This window comes from Microtus pennsylvanicus, chromosome 9 (assembly GCF_037038515.1).
Source record: "Microtus pennsylvanicus isolate mMicPen1 chromosome 9, mMicPen1.hap1, whole genome shotgun sequence".
NCBI lineage: Eukaryota > Metazoa > Chordata > Mammalia > Rodentia > Cricetidae > Microtus > Microtus pennsylvanicus.
Window position 1 is genome coordinate 7,487,501 of NC_134587.1, and position 22,183 is coordinate 7,509,683.

At 46.0% G+C, this 22,183-nt stretch overlaps 1 protein-coding gene across 1 annotated transcript in view; it reads left to right on the plus strand.

Annotated features, from left to right (window-relative positions):
- Pde11a (phosphodiesterase 11A) overlaps nucleotides 1–22,183 on the plus strand; it is a 262,795-nt gene that overhangs the window by 212,476 nt on the left and 28,136 nt on the right. The window contains exons 15-18 of the mRNA XM_075984824.1: nucleotides 684–784; nucleotides 13,880–13,957; nucleotides 15,476–15,539; nucleotides 21,841–21,915. Coding sequence (XP_075840939.1) covers nucleotides 684–784; nucleotides 13,880–13,957; nucleotides 15,476–15,539; nucleotides 21,841–21,915 — 318 coding nt within the window. The remainder of the gene's footprint in view (nucleotides 1–683; nucleotides 785–13,879; nucleotides 13,958–15,475; nucleotides 15,540–21,840; nucleotides 21,916–22,183) is intronic.

The following is a 22,183-nucleotide window of genomic DNA, read 5'->3' on the forward strand; positions in this document are numbered from 1 at the left end:
TGGTCCAGCCTTCCTCGAATTCTTTGTCCTCCTAATCGCTGCATTAAAGGCCTAGAAGAGTTCATTTAAACTAACTATTAATATTGGACTTGGTCCCAGGTGGAGCCAACACCCAGCAGTCAGGAGGGGAGGGCTCGCCTGAAGAAATAAATCAGCTCAGCGAAGCAAATTATTACCTGACGCTTGATTCAGATGAAATTGCTAATTGATATTCTGGTCCCCTGGATAAATTAATTCGCCTCTCGTGGAAAATAGTTTCTTCTTGAGAAGTCGCTTGCCCCTTTCCTTCCCCACCAACCTTTGGCTCTCAGTTCTAGGTTCAAAGTGATCCAGTTCCCGGGTCCCATGCTTATGAGTTCATAGTTCATGCTAAGAAAAACAGACAAAAAGAAATCCTGATTCGGCACGCGTGTGGAGTAAATGATGGTCGCACTGCCGAAGGGTTTCCACCTTGCTAACAGAAAGATTCCCAAGTGTTTATCTCACTTCCTCACTCCACTCTGTACTTCTATATCCATCTAATACAAAGATAGAAATGAAAATGAATTTATATATATGCAAAAACCTTTACCAAACTTTAAATTGTGTTCACGTTCTGATCATCTTTAGAATATAGGTAAACCCTGCAGTCATCAACTCCAGGTGGAATGGTGTGTTTGTGACTTTCTGCCTTCTCATTGCAGGGTCACAACATCTTCGCTAATTTGTCCTCCAAGGAATACAGTGACCTCATGCAGCTTCTGAAGCAGTCGATACTAGCCACCGACCTCACGCTGTACTTTGAGTAGGTATTGGAACTTGGTCTATTTGACAGATGGTTACTAACGCTCCATCTTTAATTAACATCTGGGTCCATACTAAATGTTGCATTAAATTATTCCAGCTTTGCTATCTGTCCTTCCCTTAGCTAAACTCAGCTCATTGGGACAGTTTCTGCACTCTAAAAATAATTCAGGATGCTAGTGACCAATCTGAAGTCTTCCTTATGCTGATGAGCCTTCTTTGGATCTCATGACTCTGAAGCCAAGTGCTACCGGGGATATTTCATATGCTGCCTACGACAGCTATTTCCAATATTATTTGTTTCTGTAATGGTGCTGACGGTGATGATGAACTATGGTGCTGGAAACCTAACTCTGGTCTTCTGCATGAACAACAGTCTTAACCACTGAGCCATTTCTCTGACCCCACTTTTCCCTTGCACTATTATCTTTCAGTTCTCCCCTATAGCACCTGTCTGCCTTGACCATACCTGACTACATATTATCCTTTGAAACAATGCCATGTCCCTTATACCACAATCACAGCATATCATCATCGTTCCTACGTAGAATCCCATCCCCACGCCTGCTCCACCCTCTGTCTGAACTGACTCATCCTTTTGAGTCCTACTGGACCTTCACACCTCATCAGTTATAATTAGGTTCAGTGTAGGAAATAGAAAACCCAAAGCAGCAGTTCTCCGCTGCATACAAGAAGCACAGAGACCCACCCACTGAGACAGTGGGGCTGATCTATTGGGAGCTCACCAAGGCCAGCTGGACTGGGACTGAAAAAGCATGGGATAAAACCGGACTCTCTGAACATGGCGAACAATGAGGGCTGATGAGAAGCCAAGGACAATGGCACGAGGTTTTGATCCTACTTCATGTTCTGGCTTTGTGGGAGCCTAGCAAGTTTGGATGTTCACCTTCCTAGACCTGGATGGAGGGGGGAGGACCTTGGACTTTCCACGGGGCAGGGAATTCTGACTGCTCTTTGGACTGGAGAGAGAGGGGGAAAGGAGTGGGGGGAGGGGGAGAAGGGTGGGAGGAGGGGGAGGGAAATGGGAGGCTGGGAGGAGGCGGAAACTTTTTTCTTTCTTTTTCTCAATAAAAATTTTTTTAAAAAAAGAAGCACAGAGACCCACAACCTGCTGCTGGTGTAGTGGCCAATGAAGTCCTCACGGACCAGGTCTCTTCTCTCTTCCTATGACGTCGGTTATACCTGTTAGTCAGGGACAATTGCTCAAGTCCCAGTGCGGCTGCTCACCTTCAGGTCAACAAGAAGATGGGATAAAGGAGGAGGCCAGCGGTAGCTCAGGCCGTCTTCCAAGGCGCTCCGGAAGCTGCCACTTACTACTTCCGCCTACATTTCACTAGTCAGAATTTGGTTTCGTGGCTACATCTAGCATCGGAGAGTGTAGGGAAGGAAGACCTTGCTCTAGTGACAGTGGAGAGGGCAGGAAGGGATATTAGTGCAGACAATGGGCCGTCCATGCCTCAGGCATTTACTACTGGATTATTGCACGGGACAGTGGACGGAGTAAAGGCTGTGAGTATTAGTGGCCGGGATTTATATTTCCTTCTGTCATCTCCATTAAGTCAGGCGACGGGAAAGTTCACTCTCCCTCCTCCTTGGGATTCTCATGATATGTCATGTCTCTAAAGGGTCAAATGGAAAAGGAGAGGGCACACCACTACTGACAAGAGTAGCCTATGGAAGTGGCTGAGTGAGGTGGTAGATGACCCAGCTGGGTAGCCATAAGGGGCAGGGCTCTCAGAGGAGGAGGGCACTGAAGAGCGGCCACTCAGCAGCGCTTTGGTGAAGCTTCACGCCCAAAGCGCCATGAAAGGTGGACGTGGCACTCAAATCTTTTCTTTTTTTTGCTTTACATTTTTTTTCATTTTGTAAACCAACCCCAGTTCTCCCTCCCTTCTCCTGCCTCCCCGCCTCCCCTCACCCCAACCCCATCCATTCTAAAGAGGTGGTAAGGCCACCCGTGGGGAATCAACAAAGTCTGGAATATGCAGCTGAGGCAGGACCAAGACCCTCTCTGCTGCATCAAGGCTGAGCAAGGTATCCCTCCATAGGGAGTGGGCTCCAAAAAGCCAGTTTATGCACCCAGGATACGTCCTGGTCCGACTGCCTGGGGCCCTCCCAACAGATCAAGCCATGTAACTGTCACCCACATTCAGAGGGCCCAGTTCAGTCCCATGCAGGTTCCCCAGCTCTCAGTCCAGAGGCCGTGAGCTCCCACTAGCTCGGGTCAGCTGTCTCTGTGGGTTTCCCCATCATGGTCTTGATCTCCCTTGCTCTTACGAACCCTCCTCCCTCTCCTCAGCTGAACTCCAGGAGCTCAGCCCAGTGCCTGGCTGGAGGCACTCAAATCTTAGACAAGGAGATTGCCCGCTACTCAGTTTACAGAGCACTGAGAAGCCCTCCCCCACTGGGAGCCAGCTTGTGTGTCTCTCCAGGAAAAGCCCAAGAAATGAAAATGGGGGTTCTGCCCTGGGAAGAACAAGCAGGTCTCAAACAGAGGGGTTCAATGAGATGAACCAAGACTCTGGATTTTCTCAAATGAAAGCCCAGAACCCAATCACTCTGAAGTTTTAAGGGGGTCTATAAACCACATGCCAAAGCTGTCAGCTTCAAAGTCATAATAAACAACTGGTGTGTGTGTGTGTGTTTAACCCATTAAATTTTGGAAAACACTTAGATGGAATTTTTTTTTAATCAAAAACTCAAATTTAACCAGACTTTCTTTTATAGTGAACCTCCCTCCTTCTCTCTCTCTCTGTCTCTCTCTGTCTCTCTCTGTCTCTCTCTGTCTCTCTCTCTGTCTCTCTGTCTCTGTCTCTCTCTCTGTCTCTCTGTCTCTGTCTCTGTCTCTGTCTCTCTCTCTCTCTCTCTCTCTCTCTCTCTCTCTCTCTCTCTCTCTCTCTCTCTTCTTAATTAGTCTTTTAATTCTTGACTGGGACACACAAACAGTTAACCAAAGATCAGAGAGGCTTTGTTACCTCTAATGAAAAACAGACACCAAAACAGAAAAGAAAAAGAAAAAGCACCACAGAGAAAACCCAGTTGTTCATCCATTAAACAATAATAGGCTGCTTTAAGGAATAGCAGGAGGAGGCATGACGAAGAAAGCACTTGAAAATGGAAGCGTGATGGTTACAAGAAAAACGAAAGCTTCAGGAGGATCAGTCAAAAGACTAAGGGCAACAAGGCTCACCTGTCTCGCAGGCCTTTTGGAGCTCTTAGGTTTGCTAACCATACACCTGTTCTCCATCTCACAAATACAGAGGTTTACATAAAGGACCCGTGAGATGGTCGGCAGGTAGAAAATGTAGGGGAGACTGCTTGTTCGTTTCCCGGTTTCCTTTCTGCCTTCCTAGACCCGAATAATCACACAGAAGCCATGTTAGTCACAGCACTGTTCGACCAATGACTCAGGCATATTTCTATTAATCTGTGTATGGCCAGGAGGCTGTGGCTTACAGGAAAGGTCCCTCTCCTTCCGCAGCTACATGCTGTCTCCCAGGCTCCGCCCACTCTCTCTTTCTATCTCTGTTCGCATTTCCCACCTGGCTTTACTCTGCTAAGCCATTGGCCCGAACAGCTTTATTTGTCAACCAATAAAAGCAACATAGATACAGAAGGACTTCCCACGCCAAGAAAATAGTGACTACTCTAACTGGCTCCCTGTGTTTGATCTCCAGAATGCACATGCTAAAAGAGAGAACAACTTCTTCAGGTTGTCCTCTGACCTCCACGCATGGACCATGGCAAATGTATGCACACACGCACGCACGCACGCACACACACAATAAATGTAAAAGAAATTTTAAAGAATCTTATATACTGTGCTGTCCACCTTGTTTTGGAGACAGGGTTTCTCATTGGCTTGAACTTACCAAGTAAGCTAGACTGGCAGGCCGGCAAGCCCCAGGAGCCCCCTCTCTTTAGCTTCAGGACTGCAAGTGAGCCTCACCACACCTAGCTTCATAGCATGGGGCCTGGGACCTGAACTCAGGTTCCCATGTTTATGTGATGCGTACTTTATTATCTCCCCAGCCCAAAAATACTGATATTGTTAAAATAAAAAATGTATATTTTAGAAGCCCCAGGCTCTGTTGCTAGCTAGCTGTGTGTCATCAAACATGATACTTCCCTCTGAGATGCCTTCCTTCGTGTATAGAGTGGCAATAACATACTGTGCATATATTAAACATCTTATGAGTGGTGACGACGGCCTCATTGCTTTACAATCTACTTATCCCACATGTTCCGTGGCCCTCAGGATACCTTTACTATCATGGCCTCCCATCTCTTTCTAGACTGATAGTCCTGGATTAGGATTTATGAGAAATCCATGGCACAGGGTTTTTTGGTTTGGATGTTTGTTTTTTGTAGTTGTCTTGTTTTATTTTTTTTCCTGTCTGGCATTTGCAGGATCTTGTGTTAATTTTTTTCAAAATAGAAGCATTTTCTAAACCAAGTTTCCAAGTAACTCTTAAAGGGACAAAGAGGGGGAAGCCACCTTCAGCTCCATTTATCAAGCTGTGTCCGGGATGTGAGGAATCACTGAGTGCTGCGGGAACACCGACAGGGAAGTTGGTTGGGAGTCCTTTGCTCATTACTCTGCTCTTATCTTGACGTTGCAGCCCCAGCTAATGTTCACTGACTCCCACAGAAGTGCCTTGCTCCTCCTGCCAGCATGATTGTCTGTGAGGTTCTGAATAGCTCATTCTCTAATCTAGAGCTCCAGGGGACTGATCCGCACGCTGGTCTGAAGTTGTGTTAAAGTATGGCCGTATTTCCAGTCCAAACGATCCCTCAGGTTAATGAGGAAGAAAGAGCTTACTATATACACCGCTATCCAGGTGCTTGTATTTCACCAGTCAGAGAACTGGAAGGCATATTGGAGATGCCACCAGTCACTTCGTCCCCTCTCTTTTGCAGACCAGGAACTCTTGGTTGAACTGTATTGCTTGGGTCACGAAAGGAATTATTGGCAAAATCTGAACCCATACTCCCTGTTTCAGGGTGTTTCCCACAGCCACCACATCCTCTCTCTAACAGATGAGTCAAGAAAGAGTTCCATCTGAACTGTAGCACATTCTACAGCAACACGACCCAACTTAGGGAATGTCAGTTACCTCAACTGATTAACTGACTTGGTCCCCTAAGCTCTTTCCCAAAATGCAGTTGGAGGCAAAGGCCTGCATTCATTAAGTATAATTTTGAAAATAACACCAAGGATGACAGTGGGGTGAAGAGCTGGGTCCAGGAAGCTCCTGTGAGGCTGTATCCCTTGCTGGCCATGACAACGGTCAGCCGGGCTGGAACCTAAAGGGATCACCTGAAACATCTCATAGGTTGTATCTCCGAATTGGCCTCCAGCCTCCATCCTCATGAGCCTAAATTTGCCCCAAACCTCACAAACTCCCGTGCATTTCCAAGCTGTACGTCCTCGGGGCCTGGAAATTCCCACAGCAGCTGGAGAATGGTAGGGCCAAGAGGATTCAAGGGGTCCCCTCTGACTGATTCTAGAGGTCTAGTTACCATTTGTCCTTCTGCCCTGACTGCTCGAATGAGACTTCATGGTTGACGCGGGTGTGGTGTCACAGGCCCGTGATCCCAGCACCTAGGAGGCTAGAGTAAAGTGAACTTGAAGCCAGCTGGGCTACATAGAAAAATAAAGTAAAAATAAAAAAAAAGCTATGGCAGGATTGATCAAACTATAAAGAAAGCCACTCCAGAAATGATCAAATGGACAGGAAGTGGATCCCACCTTTAGAGAAGGCTTCACAGTTCACACTTAGGGGCAAGAATCCCTGTCATGATCCAGAAAGGGAAACACATGAGATACATAGAATTGTATAGACACCCAAGCAACCACAAGATTCGTGATTTCATTTCCAACGGCTTTGGGAATCCTCGTGCCTGAATGCCACAAGCAGCACAGGAAAGGACCGTGGGACTACAGCCCAAGAACAAACCAGTGAAAGCCTTGCTGTGGACAGCTAGCTTCTCACTCTACTGCTGGGTTCATTATTCAGTCTGACTTTTCAACTCACAAAAACTCGGCTCTTGCTGATCGGTGTTTCGGTAATTGACTTCCTGTGCCTGGTTCCGAGTCCTCCGTCGAATAATACTTCTCTAATTAAATAATCTTTTCGCCAGCACAAGCAGAAATTAGATCTGCGTCGGGAGCCAGCCTCATGTCACTTTAACCTTTCTCCGCCTTGGTTTTCTCGTCAGAAATAGGAGTTGGGGCGTTCTACCCAGGCCCATTTGCCAGGGGCCCAGTGTGACAGTCAACGGAGATTACCTATAGGAAAGAGCTCTGGTAATTTAACGCACTTTATAAAAAAGAAATCATTCAGCCAGAAACTTCATAAAACACGCGCCGTAAAAGATGACACTGGCACGGGCAGAGAGAGGGAGAGAGCTGCAGTCGCAAATGTTAAAACTCCAGAGATGTTACTGATGCCCCGCGGTATCTGTGCTGTTTCCAGCCAGCAAAGAGGAGCCATTGCCTCTCCAGCAATTAGTGATGGAAACAGCAAGTGATATGTCCCCAGTTCTCACAGAGGAGCTAGGCACACACATGACCTGTTTGACTCTAGAAGCAGTCAGAGGAGACAGGTAGTCTTCTGAAAGATAAAGTGTGTTGTTAGGTTTTTATTTCGTGTATGTGTCTGTCTGAGTGTGTGTGTGCGTGCACGCAGGTGCATCTGTGTGTGTCTTTGTGCGTGTGTGTGTCTTTGTGCATGTGTGTGTGTGTGTGTGTCTTTGTGCATGTGTGTGTGTGTCTTTGTGCGTGTGTGTGTGTGCGTGTGTGTGTGTGTGTGTGCGTGTGTGTGTGCGTGTGTGTGTGTGTGTGTGTGCGTGTGTGTGTGTGCGTGTGTGTGTGTGTGTGTGTGTCTTTGTGCATGTGTGTGTGTGTGTCTGCAAGGAGGGCAGAGAACAACTCGGTGTGGTCCGTTCTCTCCTTCCACGTTGTGGGTCTGAGAAATCAAACTCAGATGATCAGCCTTGGCCTCAGCTGCCTTTACTTTCTGAGCCCATTAGATAGATACAGATAATCTTGTTAACGTCGTAGTAGGTAGGCATGGGGAAGCTGAGGACCGGAGAGCGTCAGTAAATTGTTTCCCATGTTAAATTTGGACAAGCCGTTGGATTCCAGACTGCTTTAATCCTTCTGCCATTCTCTCTGTCATTATTGGATTCGTAGTTTAAGAGTAATGAAGGGAAACTACGGCCCAGTCCTTGGAACACTTAGGCACCAATGACAGTAGTGGCTCCGGCCTACATAGGCTTAGGTTTCAAACACAGGTGCTGCCCTATACTACTCTACCACCCAGAGCGACTCTATGTCCAGTTAGCAAAATAATAGTAGTAGGTTCTCCTCTAGAGCATTAGACCTCGCTAGCCTTAGGTCCTTGGCCAAGTTTACTCTACCAGGCGTGAGCTTCCTGCTGTGCAGCAGGCCTTAAATCCAAACATAGGGTCACTGGTTAATTCCACAACATCCGTACCACTCTGGCATCAGTGGGTGCACTTGTCCAGGTTGGTCGTTATTGTAGCTCACAGAGCTGATGACTTCCCCCCCTCAGCAGACCATACAGCACCTTCTGTCACCGTGGAAGCTATGCACCTTTCTGGAGCCCTTAAATCTGACAGACTGCTAGGCATAATGAGTTCCCCAAATATCAACATTTTGACTTTGGTTTCCCATATTAAGCTCTAGGCAGAGAGTCTTCTCTCCATCTGACAGACTTTCTGTGGCCATGCCACCCTAAATGTACCCAGTCTCGCCCGACAGGGGTGCCTAGGCTTACAGAGAATAATTACCTAGAGCTCCTCACATAGGCTCTGACAGATCTCCGTGACAAATGGTTAAATAATTGCCTCGGACTATTATTTAAACTGGAAATTACTAAACAATTCAGATTTTATGCAGCCACTCAGGTGCCCAGTGCCTTTTTAGATTGGTTCTATAAATTAATCAGATGACTCTTCGGTCTGAAAATTGCCACCTCCTCTTGTGTCCTACCAACACCCTTCATCAGCAAGTATGGGAACTGTCCAAGCAGATGGTTTCTGTGCCATTGTCCTTACAAATGGAGGCGGTTAGGAGCATGTCTCAAAAGCATCCGGTGACAGTCGTATGGACTGAATGATTCTGAATTGTTTAGAAGAATAGTTTAACCTTCCTTTGAAAAATTGCAGTAATATCAAGATAAATTATTAAAATATACGGTAGGATTTCAACAAATATTGCTACTGCTATTCAGACAGAAATATTCACTCATTAATCATGCAGTGAGTGTTTATTAAGACCCCACTGTGTTCTGTGCTTTTCAGCTCCCACAATTGCCTGTATTCAGCCAGCCACAGGACAGGAAAGAAGAAACTGATGAACAATAAGATGTTAGTGAGCAGTGGCGCTTAACCCGCCGCTGTCTCTCAAACATTCTTGTATTTTGACAGAGCCTGAGGAGTTATTCCACGAGAACACTTCCAGCGTTAGGGCAGAAGGCCTGCGGTAGGTGGACAGGCAAAGATTTTTGGAGTTCCTGATAGATTTCAAACTGCCATTAGACAGCTCACAGACTTATCCCCCTTCCAACCATAGGGTGATGGGATAAAAACTGGGAAGTCCCATGCGGTCCTTATGCCAGGCGTTGTGCTACAGAGAGAATATGTAAGCAGGAAGAGTGTGGCTCTTCCCCGGAGGGATCCCGATCCCCATGCGGTCCTTATGCCAGGCGTTGTGCTACAGAGAGAATATGTAAGCAGGAAAAGTGTGGCTCTTCCCCGGAGGGATCCAGATCCTCATGCAGTGACTGCAGGCGTTGTGCTACAGAGAGAATATGTAAGCAGGAAAAGTGTGGCTCTTCCCCGGAGGGATCCAGATCCCCATGCAGTGACTGCAGCAAGCCCTGCCGTTGCATTTCTTTGTCCTGTGATTGTGATTTGGTCGAACTGCTGGGCTCTTGTGTTATCTCATCTTCTGACTTTTCAACATTTAGAGTAATTACAGCCCTTTGACTTGCTGTGGTATGCCGATTTACTCATAGTATTGACAACTCTGCAGTATCAAACATGTGATGTCATCTGGGATCTTACAGGGCCCAATGCTGGTTTAAACCGAAGAGAAAATTCACTTAAAAATTAAACATACTCAGGTGCAGTTGTGCACACCTGTGACCTCAGAGGGCTAGGGCAGGGCAATCTCAGGTCTGAGGCCAGTGTGGGCTGTGCATTGAGACTGCTGACTCAAAAAGAAAACAATAAAATAAGAAAACTTTTCCTTTGGTTATGACCATTGAAATTGTCACCTACCTTTTGCTTTTCTAGTCCCCTTTCCAAGGTGTTTTGCCAAAGTCCAGAAATCTTTTCAGGATCCACATTTTAAGAGATTAAATTTATTTAAAATGTAATGGTTGATTGGTTAATTGATATGTGCGTGGTGTGTGTATACAGTGTGTGTAAGCAAACGTGTGTGCAGCTGATGTGTGTTTGGGTAGAGGCCACTGGGAATGCCTTATCTCTTGGAGCGTCACGGGCATCTGTGGGACACCCAGCTTGTTATGTGGGTGATGCCATCTGATTGAGCAGCAAGTGCTCTTAACCACCGAACCATCACACCAGTCCAGGGGTCTGCGGTTGAGATGAACTGTAGATATATGGTTTCCTGGGAGAACACTGTAAGGACAGGTGCCATCCTGCCGTCCACCCACTGATGCCACTTCATGACCCCACCTGGTGACTCTGGAGCTGGCATTGTAGGGAAGACCTAATTTTGCCTGTCACTGAAGCAACAGAACAGCCTCACCTCCATAGACTTCCTGAAGATTCAAAGGCATTACCTAAATACAATGTTTGTACATGATATTATACACGTACACATTCTATATTTTGTAAATATATATATTTACAAAAAATACCGATAAAAATGTACACAGAGATGACAATTTCTCATCTTGGAATGCCTTGAGGATATCCACAAGCCGGAAAGGCTCTCAGCGCAGTGACGGATGCCGGATGGGCAATCTCTGGGATTATTTTTGAGAATGATTTTAGTAGTTCTGTTCGAATGATGCCCTTTTTTTTGAAGACTGCTATTTTTCTGAGTGACACATATGTCAGTAGAGCAGAATAAAAGCCTAATAAAAGCATACCTGATTATAAATGAGATTTTCCAGTAAGTTGCTTTTCACTAGCTAGGGCGCTTGGCATCATCCCTGAGTGCCAAGGTTCCCAACAATCTGCCTGAGAAGTTAATGACATATTCCCTTGTGACAAAGAAGTCTGGTCCAAGGGTAGTATATAGTTTTGTGGGTTTTTAAATATTCATTTTAACAGTCTCTTGTTCCTGGAAGTGTTCCTCTCTCAAATCATTTCCTACGGGCCACCGACTGTGCCATCTATACGCACAGATACCCATAGATGCTGAAAGAGCCAGCTACGGGGGGATTAGACTCATCCCCCAAATACACAGGGAATTTCCCATGCTGCTTTGTTAGCGTTGTCACAGAGAGAGAGAGTGGGCAGAAACACAGCGCCTGCAGCTGTGAACCACCTGACATAGGACAGCCGCAGCCCCCTTTGGAGCCTCCCTTCTCCATCCTGTTGGTGATAGAAGTTTCTGTCAGGATTGGTACTGTCTAGACCCAGCATCCTGTGATCTCATCATCTTCCGTGAAGCTTGGCAGCTGAGACTGAGCATAAACTCACAACACCAAGGGCTACCTGGTCCCAACAGACTGGCCTTAAGATTGTGGGGAAGATAACTTCACTTTCCTTCATCTTGAATTTCCTCAACTGAAAAGTGAGAGAATCAGAGCAGATTTCTCTCAAATGTTTAAAACCATTCTCATGTTCTCTGGTGATGCATTTGTGGTACTGAAAACCAAGGCAAGGGTCTCCAACCCAGGGCCTGGCACAGCCCGCGACTTCTCAAGTTTAACTTGCAAAGATTATCATCTGCAGGAATATTTTCTTTTATCTTTGGAGGTTATAGCCAAAGTTTAGGAGGGCAGAGGAAATACAGTCTGTCAAGAAATAGTTCCACTTTGGCCGTGGAGAAACATTGAATTAATTTGCTACATTTTTTATGTCCTATGAAAAGATCTCTCCGCTCCCTCTTCTATCCACCATCCTTTGGGATAGGAAATGTTGCCTTTCTTCCCAACATGATGGACCCTAGCTATGTTCGTGTCATTTTAATCCCATGACTGAGTTTGGTTTCGGTGATTCTAAGACTTTCTCACTTGAAGCTCTAACTATTAAACGTTTTATCATTGGAGAATTTGTTCAGGTGATGCTACTCAGTTGCACATGGGAGACCTGGGGCTGTTGGCATTTACATACTTAAGTGGGCGTGGCGGGAACAGCCCACACAGCAGGCCGTGAAGGTCAGAGGACAACTTGTAAGAGTCGGGTTTTCTCCTTCCACGAAGTAGGATGAGGGCTCCAAACCAGTTTGCCGGGCTGGGCAGCAAGTTTTCATTAACTGATGAGCCATCCTGCTGGCCAGAGATGGGCGCTTTGGAAAGAGGGTTTGAAAGGTAGCGGGAGGGCTGGAGGAAGAATTGAAGGGAACTGGGGATAAATTTTTCTCAAATCGCTTTCTATGATTGTATGAAATTCTCAAACAATAAAGAATAAAAGGGGATTTTTCTTGCAGTGATGTAGCCAACTCCACAATACATCTCCACTCTGTATCAAAGATGGCACATCCCTTCTACAGAACTTTTCCCCCACGGTGCTGGACACAGAACTCAGAACTTGCGCATGTTAGGCCACTCCCAACAGTGAACTATCTCCCAAGCCCTTTTCTTCTTGGCATTTTTTAAGAAAAGTTCCCTATAAGTTGCCCAGGGTGACCTTGAACTTGCTATGTAACGTAGGGAGGCCTTGAACACACAATCCTTCTGCTTCAGCCTCCCGTGTGGCTGGGTTGAAAGGCCTAGGACACCAGGTCCAGCTTACTGTGCTCTTCCTTCATACAACGTCCTGTGCTCTTTAGTTTGGACCAGTTGGAGTCCAGGCTAGAATATCCGGTCAGACTTTTCTAGGGTAAATCTTACACTGTTTTTAAAGCTCTAAAGGGGGCCATGGAGCGACATCAGGACACCTGTGGGCTGAGATTTGAAGATACTTGTCCCAGTCTTTAAAGTACTCTCATTAGTAAATACCAAGAGGGCGAAAACGTGGGGACTGATTCTTAGAATGCTCGTGATGTCCACACTCAGTTCTCTCTCTTTGTCGTGACAAAAATGACAGGTTGTGTAAGGTTTCAAAACAAGGAATGAATTTCCCTATATTCATAACTTTAAGATATACCTCCTTTGTCCTTCCCATACATCGGGAGACATATAGGCATAGGCATGGTGTGTGTGGGTGTCTGGGTGTGTGTATGTGTGTGTGTAAAACACTTATGCATTGTGCTACTTGCTTATACACGCCAGCCGTCTCATTTAATCCCCCCAGTAAGTCTGTGAGTTAGCAAACGAAATACCCAAATTGTTCCTTGGGAAATGGAGGCTCCAAAGGCTTTAGTAACTCCCTGCAGGCAAGTACAGCAAGTAGACAAATGAGCTACAGTTTAGACATGGCTACTGCTTGACCCTCTATCCTATGAGCTTAAACACCGAGGTGGAGAAATTGTTATTCTTCTGAGCTGGAAAACAAATCTTCATCTTGAATTTACTGCCAGGGAGTTTATCTTGTCTTGAGTGTCCCGTGTGGGGTGATGAGAGAACCCTCTGAAGTCTCCTTCTTTTTGTCTGTCCTTGCCTGCCTCCTCTGACTTCCGTTGTCACGGCGGCTTCACTGCACATTGTCTGCACTGTGTTCCGTTTCATGGATCTATACTGTCCTTTGTTGTAAGTACATTTAGGAATGATTGCAGCTTCCTCTTGATGTCTCAACATTTTTAAGTGATTTATTTTGATAGTTCTTTAGCCTCGTGATTTCAAATATTGAGTTACTGAGTTCAGGTGGTCTTATATTTTCCCCACAAATGTGTTTATGTCACTCCACAGACTGAGAAATTTCATTCCAGGGGTTTCTCCCCTTCTTTCATTTGATTTTGCTGCAGGAGGAGAACTGAGTTCTTTGAGCTTGTCAGCAAAGGAGACTACGATTGGAACATCAAAAGCCACCGCGATGTGTTTCGGTAAGAAAAAGCACGCATTTGGGTACACTTTGCATTATTGGACATTTTAGCCACGCTTTTTCTGTGTACATTGGAAAAGTCAGACGATCAGCTGAACAGAACCTAAGTAATTCTCCCAATTTGTCGGAGTGGGCAGCTTCACAGGGACACTTCCCTGTGTCGTAGACACCTCTGGGGTGTTACCCATGGTCATGCTCCCGGCTGCACTCACAGAACTTAAAATGAGACCCTCAGAGTGTGTGGAGCAGTCTGATAGCTTTGTAATAAACGCAGCATCCTGAACCCTTTATTCTCCTTGAGACTGTTACTTAATCTCTTTGCGCTTTGGTCTGTAAATAAGAATAGGGTCCCTCTCGGAGGCCACAGTGAAGGTTTTGTCAGCCAGCGGTCAGTCCTTTAGCTAGGAAAGGCCCTAGGACAGAAGCAGGGGGAAAGCCAGCACTGCCAAATGCTGCTGCAGAGGATCAGAGCCCAACAACAGACCAAGCTGTCCCCCTTCGCACAAGCTTAGCATAGGGGTGTTTGGATAGTGCTCTGGTCCAAGGGACTGGCTCAGGCTGGCCCTGCCTGGCTCGCCGTGAATGACCCATTGTTAGCTGGGACCCTGCCCACTCCAATCCTGCTCTACCATCTGGGCAGCAGACCTGTTTCCAAGACATTGAGATCCAGCAGGGTTTAAAAGTCTAGCTGACAGCAGGATGGCCCTCTGACCTTTCACAACACATTCTTTCTTCTAAAGCAGCCAGCCAGCGCACCTCCCAGGGCTCCACCATGCGCTCCTATTGTTAGCTGAAAAACAGCAGACGGGAGCCGAAAGATACACAGAAGTTTTCGCCCACCCGCCACATCTGATAATACTCTCTATCAGTGATTTATCTCCAGTGTTTCCACGGTTCAGTGTGAAACTTAGTTAAATCCACCCCTGGAAAACCTGATTCGTGTTTGTTGTGCCTGTGTTTTAGCTTGCAAGATTAAGGAACGCCTTAGCTGGGTATGGTTTGGTTTGTTGGTTTGTTCGTTTGTTTTTTGAGAATGTGAATAAAGCGGTGGCTGCCAGGTAGTAACCCAAGTGACACAGTGTGGCTCCCTCGGGGAAATCTTGGCTCTGTGGAGCTGTGAACTTAAAAGAGTGCCCTACACAGAGTGTGGATTTCTCTCCTCTGTCGCCCGTGTTAAGTCAGCCACGCAGGGTGATATACTGATCGCCTTGCTTATGGCTAAGCTGGGGAGTAGCCACAGCCTGCTTGCCTCAGGTGTAGACAGAGGGCTCTCCTGCTCTCCTCAATTTGCTGCAGACGAAACAAAAAGGCGACCCGGGAGGATGTGAGAGGTCTTTGTCTTGCAGGCAGCGGTGGCTGCCTGGGAGAGGCACAACCGAGCGACTTTAAACAACGTGGCCCCTTGTGGAGGGAAGACGTGGGCTGACCCCGGTTCCGTGTTATTTATTTATGGATCTAGGGTGAGTTTGTTTAGGAATGCAGCAGAGGAGCGTTCAGGCTGTTCGGTTCTGTTTTTCAGATCAATGTTAATGACAGCCTGTGACCTTGGAGCCGTGACCAAACCGTGGGAGATCTCCAGACAGGCAAGTGATTAATGGCGGAGCTCAGCAGAGGAGAGACTGAAGGGGGCGGGGCTGAGCACGGAGAACAGTCTTTGCCTAGGTGCCGGCCTGGCATGGAACCACAGCCGGCCAAGTCGGAAGGCCATCTTACCCCACAATCTTTCTTCCTGTGCTTCCACTGAACAATGCTATTTCTGGCTGCAAGATTTTTGTAACGTGCTAAATCTGAAGAACCCTTTGACCATCCTGAGGGCAAACGGTTCATAGAAAAAAAAATACTGTTTTTGAATACGTAATCTTGTGTTAGCAAAAATCCTGTTTATCACTCATGAAAAAGAAAATAGGAAAAGTGAAATTCTGTTCTGTTTTAAAGTACTAGTTAAGCATCAGAGGGCTCTATGGCTAATGCGTGCTGTGTCCCATTTAATTTTTTATCAAGACTAATAGTTATTTTACAGTTTCTCAAAGCACCCAAGCATTGCATTATTTCTTAGGCAATGGTAGTTTTGAATATAATATAATATTATATTCAATATATAATTAAATATAATATAATAGCTCCCTGGCTGCTTGACTACCAAGATCCTTGTTTACTAAGAGGGGTCAATAGCTTTTTAGGTTTCCTCCCCCTCTTTAACTTAATCTTATTGTATTGTTTTTCTTGAGGCAGGATAACTCTATATTCTCGAGGCTGCTCTAAAATTCTTTGGCTCAAGTAATGCTCCTGCCTCAGCCTCCTGAGTGCAGGACCAGTCAACAACAAACTTGCTAAGTTTTGTGCGATACCTTTTATGGGGGAGATAAGGCATATTCATATAATAATAAATGATTTTTTGTCTGTGATGTTTCATTTCATGTATGATAGGTAGTTAGTACAAAGGCTGAGTAACCACAACACAGAGATATCGTGTCATGATCCCAGAAACCTATAACCATTCCCTGAGAAGAAAAGAACAGTTTTCTGCTTGCAAGAGTAGATGTAAGGATTTGCTGAGGGAGAAGAACCTGGACTATCCAGATGGCTCCCAACTCCCATCACAAATATCCTTGTTAAAGAGCAGAGAAAGCTCGGGGTTCAGAAGAGAAGGCAACGTGAGAGTCCAACAAATACTGAAGTGATCATGTCTACACCCCAAGAAGTACTAACAGCTACCAAACGCTGAAAAGAGGCAAGGATCAGACGGAGTCTTCAAAAGGACACAACGCAACCCCTGGGCTTCTGCCCATCACCCTGGTGTGAACCACTGGCCCCAAGAACTATGCAAGAATAACTTCCTGTTGTCTTAGCCACAGAGTTTGGAGTGAGGTTTTTGGAGTTTTAGGAAATTCATTCACTTCACAAATGGGAAGGATGGGGCTTAGCAAGGCTAAGCAGCCCAAGGTCTTCTATAGAGAGCAGCTGCTGACATAGACAAGACTTGCTCTTCTCCTCTTTGTGTCCTTGAGGGTCACTGCCCTCGGACTAACGCAGTAACCATTCAGACCAGGAGTCCTTCACCAATGGACTACTTCCGGGGACACAGTCATTGGTGACCTTCACCCTGGGAAAGGGACAGAAATCTGAATAAAAGACTAGCCAAGATATACAAGCTCACACTAGATGTAAGCTTTGAGTTTGAATCCAGAACTTGTTCTTGGATTGGAGAGACAAGGGGCTGGAGTGTGAACAAGACACAGATGTACAAGATGTAAGACCTCCAGGAAACAGAGGCAGGAGCGCAGGGACGGAAGGAAGAGGGCTGAGGGGCTGCAAAAGCCATGGCTGGAATTGGAGTATGGTTAACAGCAGTAGGGAAAGCTGAGATGGCGCCGACGTCTGAGGAGAAAACTTACAAACCAAAACACATAGAATAGATCCCAGCAGATTAGACCCACACTCTCATTCACACACGGCCAAGCTTCTCTCCTCAGCCTGGACCCACCTGCACTTTTAAACATCATGGCTTACACAGGTCTAACCTTTTGACACTACGTCATGACAGTGTCGCTTGCAAACCCCATGCCCAGAACCAGGCAGTAAAGTTACAACAACAACAAAAATCTCATGTGCTAAGCGAGTTTACAATTCTTCGTTGGGCCACACTCGTAGTGATGGGCACCTCTGCTCTCATCCTGGACTGAGCTGACGGACCGAACGAGGAGCTGGCAGTAGAAATGAAATGCCTTCGGTAATCCACCGATCCAGACTTTTCACGTGAGAGTACTCTGCCAGAAGCTAAAATCCATGTCTATGCCCAGCCAGAAGAAAGTCAGAAATCATTTGTGAGAATGTAAATAGTACAGTCTGCCCTTAAAAATCACCAGAAATGTCACTCAGAGTCCTTCCAGACAAAGCATACTCATTCTTTCCCCGGGGAAGGTAAGTGGGGTGGCCTATCAGTCAGGGCATCAGGCTCCCAGTCTAGAATCTCTACCACAGGTCTGGGTGTAACTTAAGGACCTAAACATGCCTCGAATACAGCATCAGACAGCCACCTCCACACACAGAATACCACCACAGCCCTCCCAGTCTGCAAGGGAGGAGATAAAGGACATTCGAGAGCAATGGTCCGTGGAGATCCCGAGCCTTCCAGGCATTCACCATGAGGTCTCCACCAGCAGTGGGCCTGGCTCCCTGTGGGATGCTTCAACCGCTCAGGCTTTCTTTCCATGGCTTTTTAGCTCCAGTAGGAAAATGATTCCTTTTCCGTGATCTCCTATGACATTATTTGAAGGCTGGGTACCTTTCTCGGCCTGCTTCTCACCTGAAGAAGGTGGCACACTGGCTTCGTAGAGTCACAGACTTACGGTTTCTTCAGCACGAAGCTCTTCAGCATCCAACTAAAACAAAAACACCGTGGTTTCCTCTATGTGAACATCTTAGATTCTTTTTGCTTCCTGGCACTCAGGAACAGACGAATGTCATCTGTTTCTCTCTTGTGACCTCATCTGAGGACCCGAGGTCTCACAGCTTTCGTGAGAGAACTATGTAGTTGATTTATTTTCTGAGCTATATTTTTCTGATTAAAAAAAAAAAAAAAAGCTGGGCCAGATGGCTCATCAAGTAAAGACGCTTGATGACAGGACTGACGATCTGAGTTCTAGTCCCCAGACCCATAAGATAGGTGCAAAGAGAAAAGCAGCTCCTGCAAGCTGTCCCCCCACCTCCACAGGCAGTGTGGTAAACACGCACGCGCACACACACACACACACACACACACACACACATTTTTAGAAGTCATTTAAATTTATTTTTTAAAAAGAATTTGCTGAAAGTCACCTAATTCATTCAGATATTTTATCCATAACTACGCTGGCCACACCATTAATGAGATTCTTATTTCACAGCTGAGTCTTAATTGATATTTCCATTTAAAGCATACCTTAATTTTAATATTTCTAGTTTGGAATCAAGCAGCAGCTTCATCGTTGTTTCCACGAGACTGGATTTTTCTGTCCCCACTCATCCCTCATTATAAACCTGCTCATCCTTCCTGAGCTCTCCTCTAGAGTGCCCGGGGAATAGTCAGCAGCTATTATTGTACGCTGTCAGCATTTTGTTTGCCAATCACTTCTTGCAAAATGATACGTTCTTTAGGGATAGTGCTCACTCTCTTTCAGTGATAACTGCACAAAGTTGCATGAGAGACTGTCTTCTGTAAGGCCTCCTGTCTGTCGGTCTGTCTGTCTGCTGCCTGGCCTCCAAGCTGATCTGTCTTAAGGTCCCCGCCCCCACGACGTGGCTCTCGCCTGCCAAGGTCTCTCACGCACAGAATCATGACACCGTGTAAAATGGGGCAGAAGTGCTGGCCACCTGTGATCCCGGCACCACATGGAGGCGGGGCCAGGGCATCCCCAGAGCAAGCTGGCTAGCTAGACCAGCCAGAAGTGGCAAGGGTGGGGCCCGCAAGAGGCTTTGCCTCTGTCAATTGGAAAACAACCAAAACACTGGACACCCGCTTCTGGCTTCTGCATGGACTTTCACATGTGCCCATACATCCTCGCACTCACATGCGACAACGAATACACACATGCACACTCTTAAGATTAAAATGTAAACATGCACATTTGTGCATGTCTATATTAATATGTACATGTATAGTTTTGTTTTAATTAAGATTAATTTTATGAGCCAGGCAGTGGTGGCACACGCCTTTAATCCCAGCACTCGGGAGGCAAAGGCAGGTGGAACTCTGTGAGTTCAAGGCCAGCCTGGTTTATAAGAGCTAGTTCCAGGATAAGCTCCAAAGCTGCAGAGAAATCCTGTCTTGAAAAACCAAAAAATAAAAATATTTAATTTTATGTTATATGTGTGGGTGTTTCTCCCACCTGTGTATCTGTGTATCATGTGAGTTCATGGCACCCAGAGACCAGAAAAGGGCTCTGAATCCCTTGAACTGGAGTTACGGACACTGGTTAGCAACCATGTGGGTACTGGGATTCGAACTTCTGTCCTCCGGAAGAGCAGTCTCTCTTAATCACTAAGCCCTTAAAAACGTATTTTGAGATAGAATCTGATATTGTAGTTCAGATTGGCCTTAAAATTGTGACAATCCCCCTGCCTCAGCTTCTCAAGTGCTAGGATTACAAGCAAGATTCATTTGGAGATTATGTAAATGCATGCTAACTTCCTAGACGTTCATTTTATTTTTAATAATCCTTCTCAGAATGTATCGTAGCTGTGGTTTTTTTTCCACTCATCTTTCCTCAGGAACATGACTTGAAGTACATGGGTTTCTTCAGTGGCCCCTCCCATTCCCCCCTTCCACATCCTTCTTTAATGAAACATCCAATCAGGAGCCACTTGATGATCTTGATGGGGTTTTAAAGTACAAATAAGCCAGGGGTTTAAGTCAAACTCTGAGGGGAGCAGAGGGGACTAGGCAAGGCTGCTCTAGGAGAGGAAGATCAAGAGTTCCGGATAGTGCCTTTGTTTTCCAGGGAGTACACAGGATTCCTGCTCGGAGCACCTTGTATGCATTTATGTTAATGCAAAAGACACACAGTTTCGCTGTGGGAAGATAGTTCAGCGGTTAAGAGCACTAGCTCTTCTTCCCTTCCAGAGGACCTGAGTTCAATTCCCAGTAACCACATGGTGGCTTATCACCATCTATAATGAGATACGGTGCCCTATTCTGGTAGAACACTGTATACACAATAATAAATAAATCTTAACAAAAAAGATACTTCAGAGGCAACCGAGCAAGGGGGGGGGTTCCTGGAGCCTGGTTAATGACACTAAAGGAGACTGTTTCTCCTTTAGAAGCCAGGTCAGAGGGGAAAAGAGTTCAGAGAGTGGAAATCAAAGGTAGGGGCTGAGGCTGGAGAGGGGAGAACCCACAACCAGGGGGACACGGATGGCTTTCTGAATCACTTCTTATTACTTCCAAGTCGCTGAGTTCTTGACTATGACCCATGCTTCTTACCAGAAACATTAGAAATCTGACCTCACTGGATATTTGCATTTTTAAATATTGCTTTTCTTGTTTTAACTGTGGTTATATAGGTACACATTTAAGTTTGACGTTGTCTTTAAATTTTATTATCCATCTCTTCAGGTACATATAAATAATCATTTTTCATAATGCTTGGACCGTATGCACATCAAGTGTGCACTCTATTCCCAGGCCTCTTTTCCCTGTTTGAGACCTATTCTCACTAAATTTCATAGGGTATTTTTGAGTTCACTATAACCAGGCAGATGCTGCCTCCGAATCCTGAGTAGCCATGATTATAGACCCAGGACACCAGATCTGATTTAGGAAAATTCTCTTGACTCTATGTACCTGACCAAATTAAACCATCTCGCTTTTATAGGGCATAAGATTCTTCTCTTCTGTAAGAGCATTAAAATGGAGAAAAAGCAGTTTGGGGGACCTAGGCTAGCGCTCCCCCACACACCAAGTCTTCCAATATACTACAATTCCAGTGAGTTCATTCAGAGACTCGCTAGCTACACACCTAGTGTCCTCAGAAATGCCCAATTGGCATTTGTCTGTTCTATCAGCTCTCTTTCTATAATGATCCCGAGAACCTCAGACGCCTTTAAAATGTGTCTCTGGAAGATCCATGTCACGGGTGAATGTAGGGGGTGGGGTTGCAGGTGCCTGCGATTAGGGATGGAGCATTGCATTATGGGTACAGTGGAGCGGAAGTGGTGCAGTCTGTTAAGAAGAATAACAATTGGGGCCTACCGTAAGTTAGTGCTTTCAGTACAGATTCAGACAGCCCGAAGGCCACGCTCTTCAAAATAAGAACATTTCTCTGCACGTAAGCCAGAAATCACTTCCGAGTCTCATGGTGTCCTACACTACAAACATCTTAAAATGCTTCTGTGTTTCAGGTGGCTGAACTTGTAACCAGCGAGTTCTTTGAACAAGGAGATCGGGAGAGGTCGGAACTCAAGCTCACTCCCTCGGTAAGCCGTTCCTTTCACGGTCCATCACGTTCCATCACGGTAGCTCCAAACCACGGCTTGAAATGGGAAAGGCTGAGAAGGGGTTTGGAGAAGTCCCGAAAGCTTAGGACTTTAACTAAACAAGAATGCTAGCCACCGTGATCCCAGGTTTCTGACTGAGACTGCTGAACAAGCATTTCCTGGCACCCACAGCGGGACAAAGAAACAGGTGCAAGGGACATCTCAGAGCCAGCGGGGGCATGTCACGCATGCCCACTTTAGAGCAGAA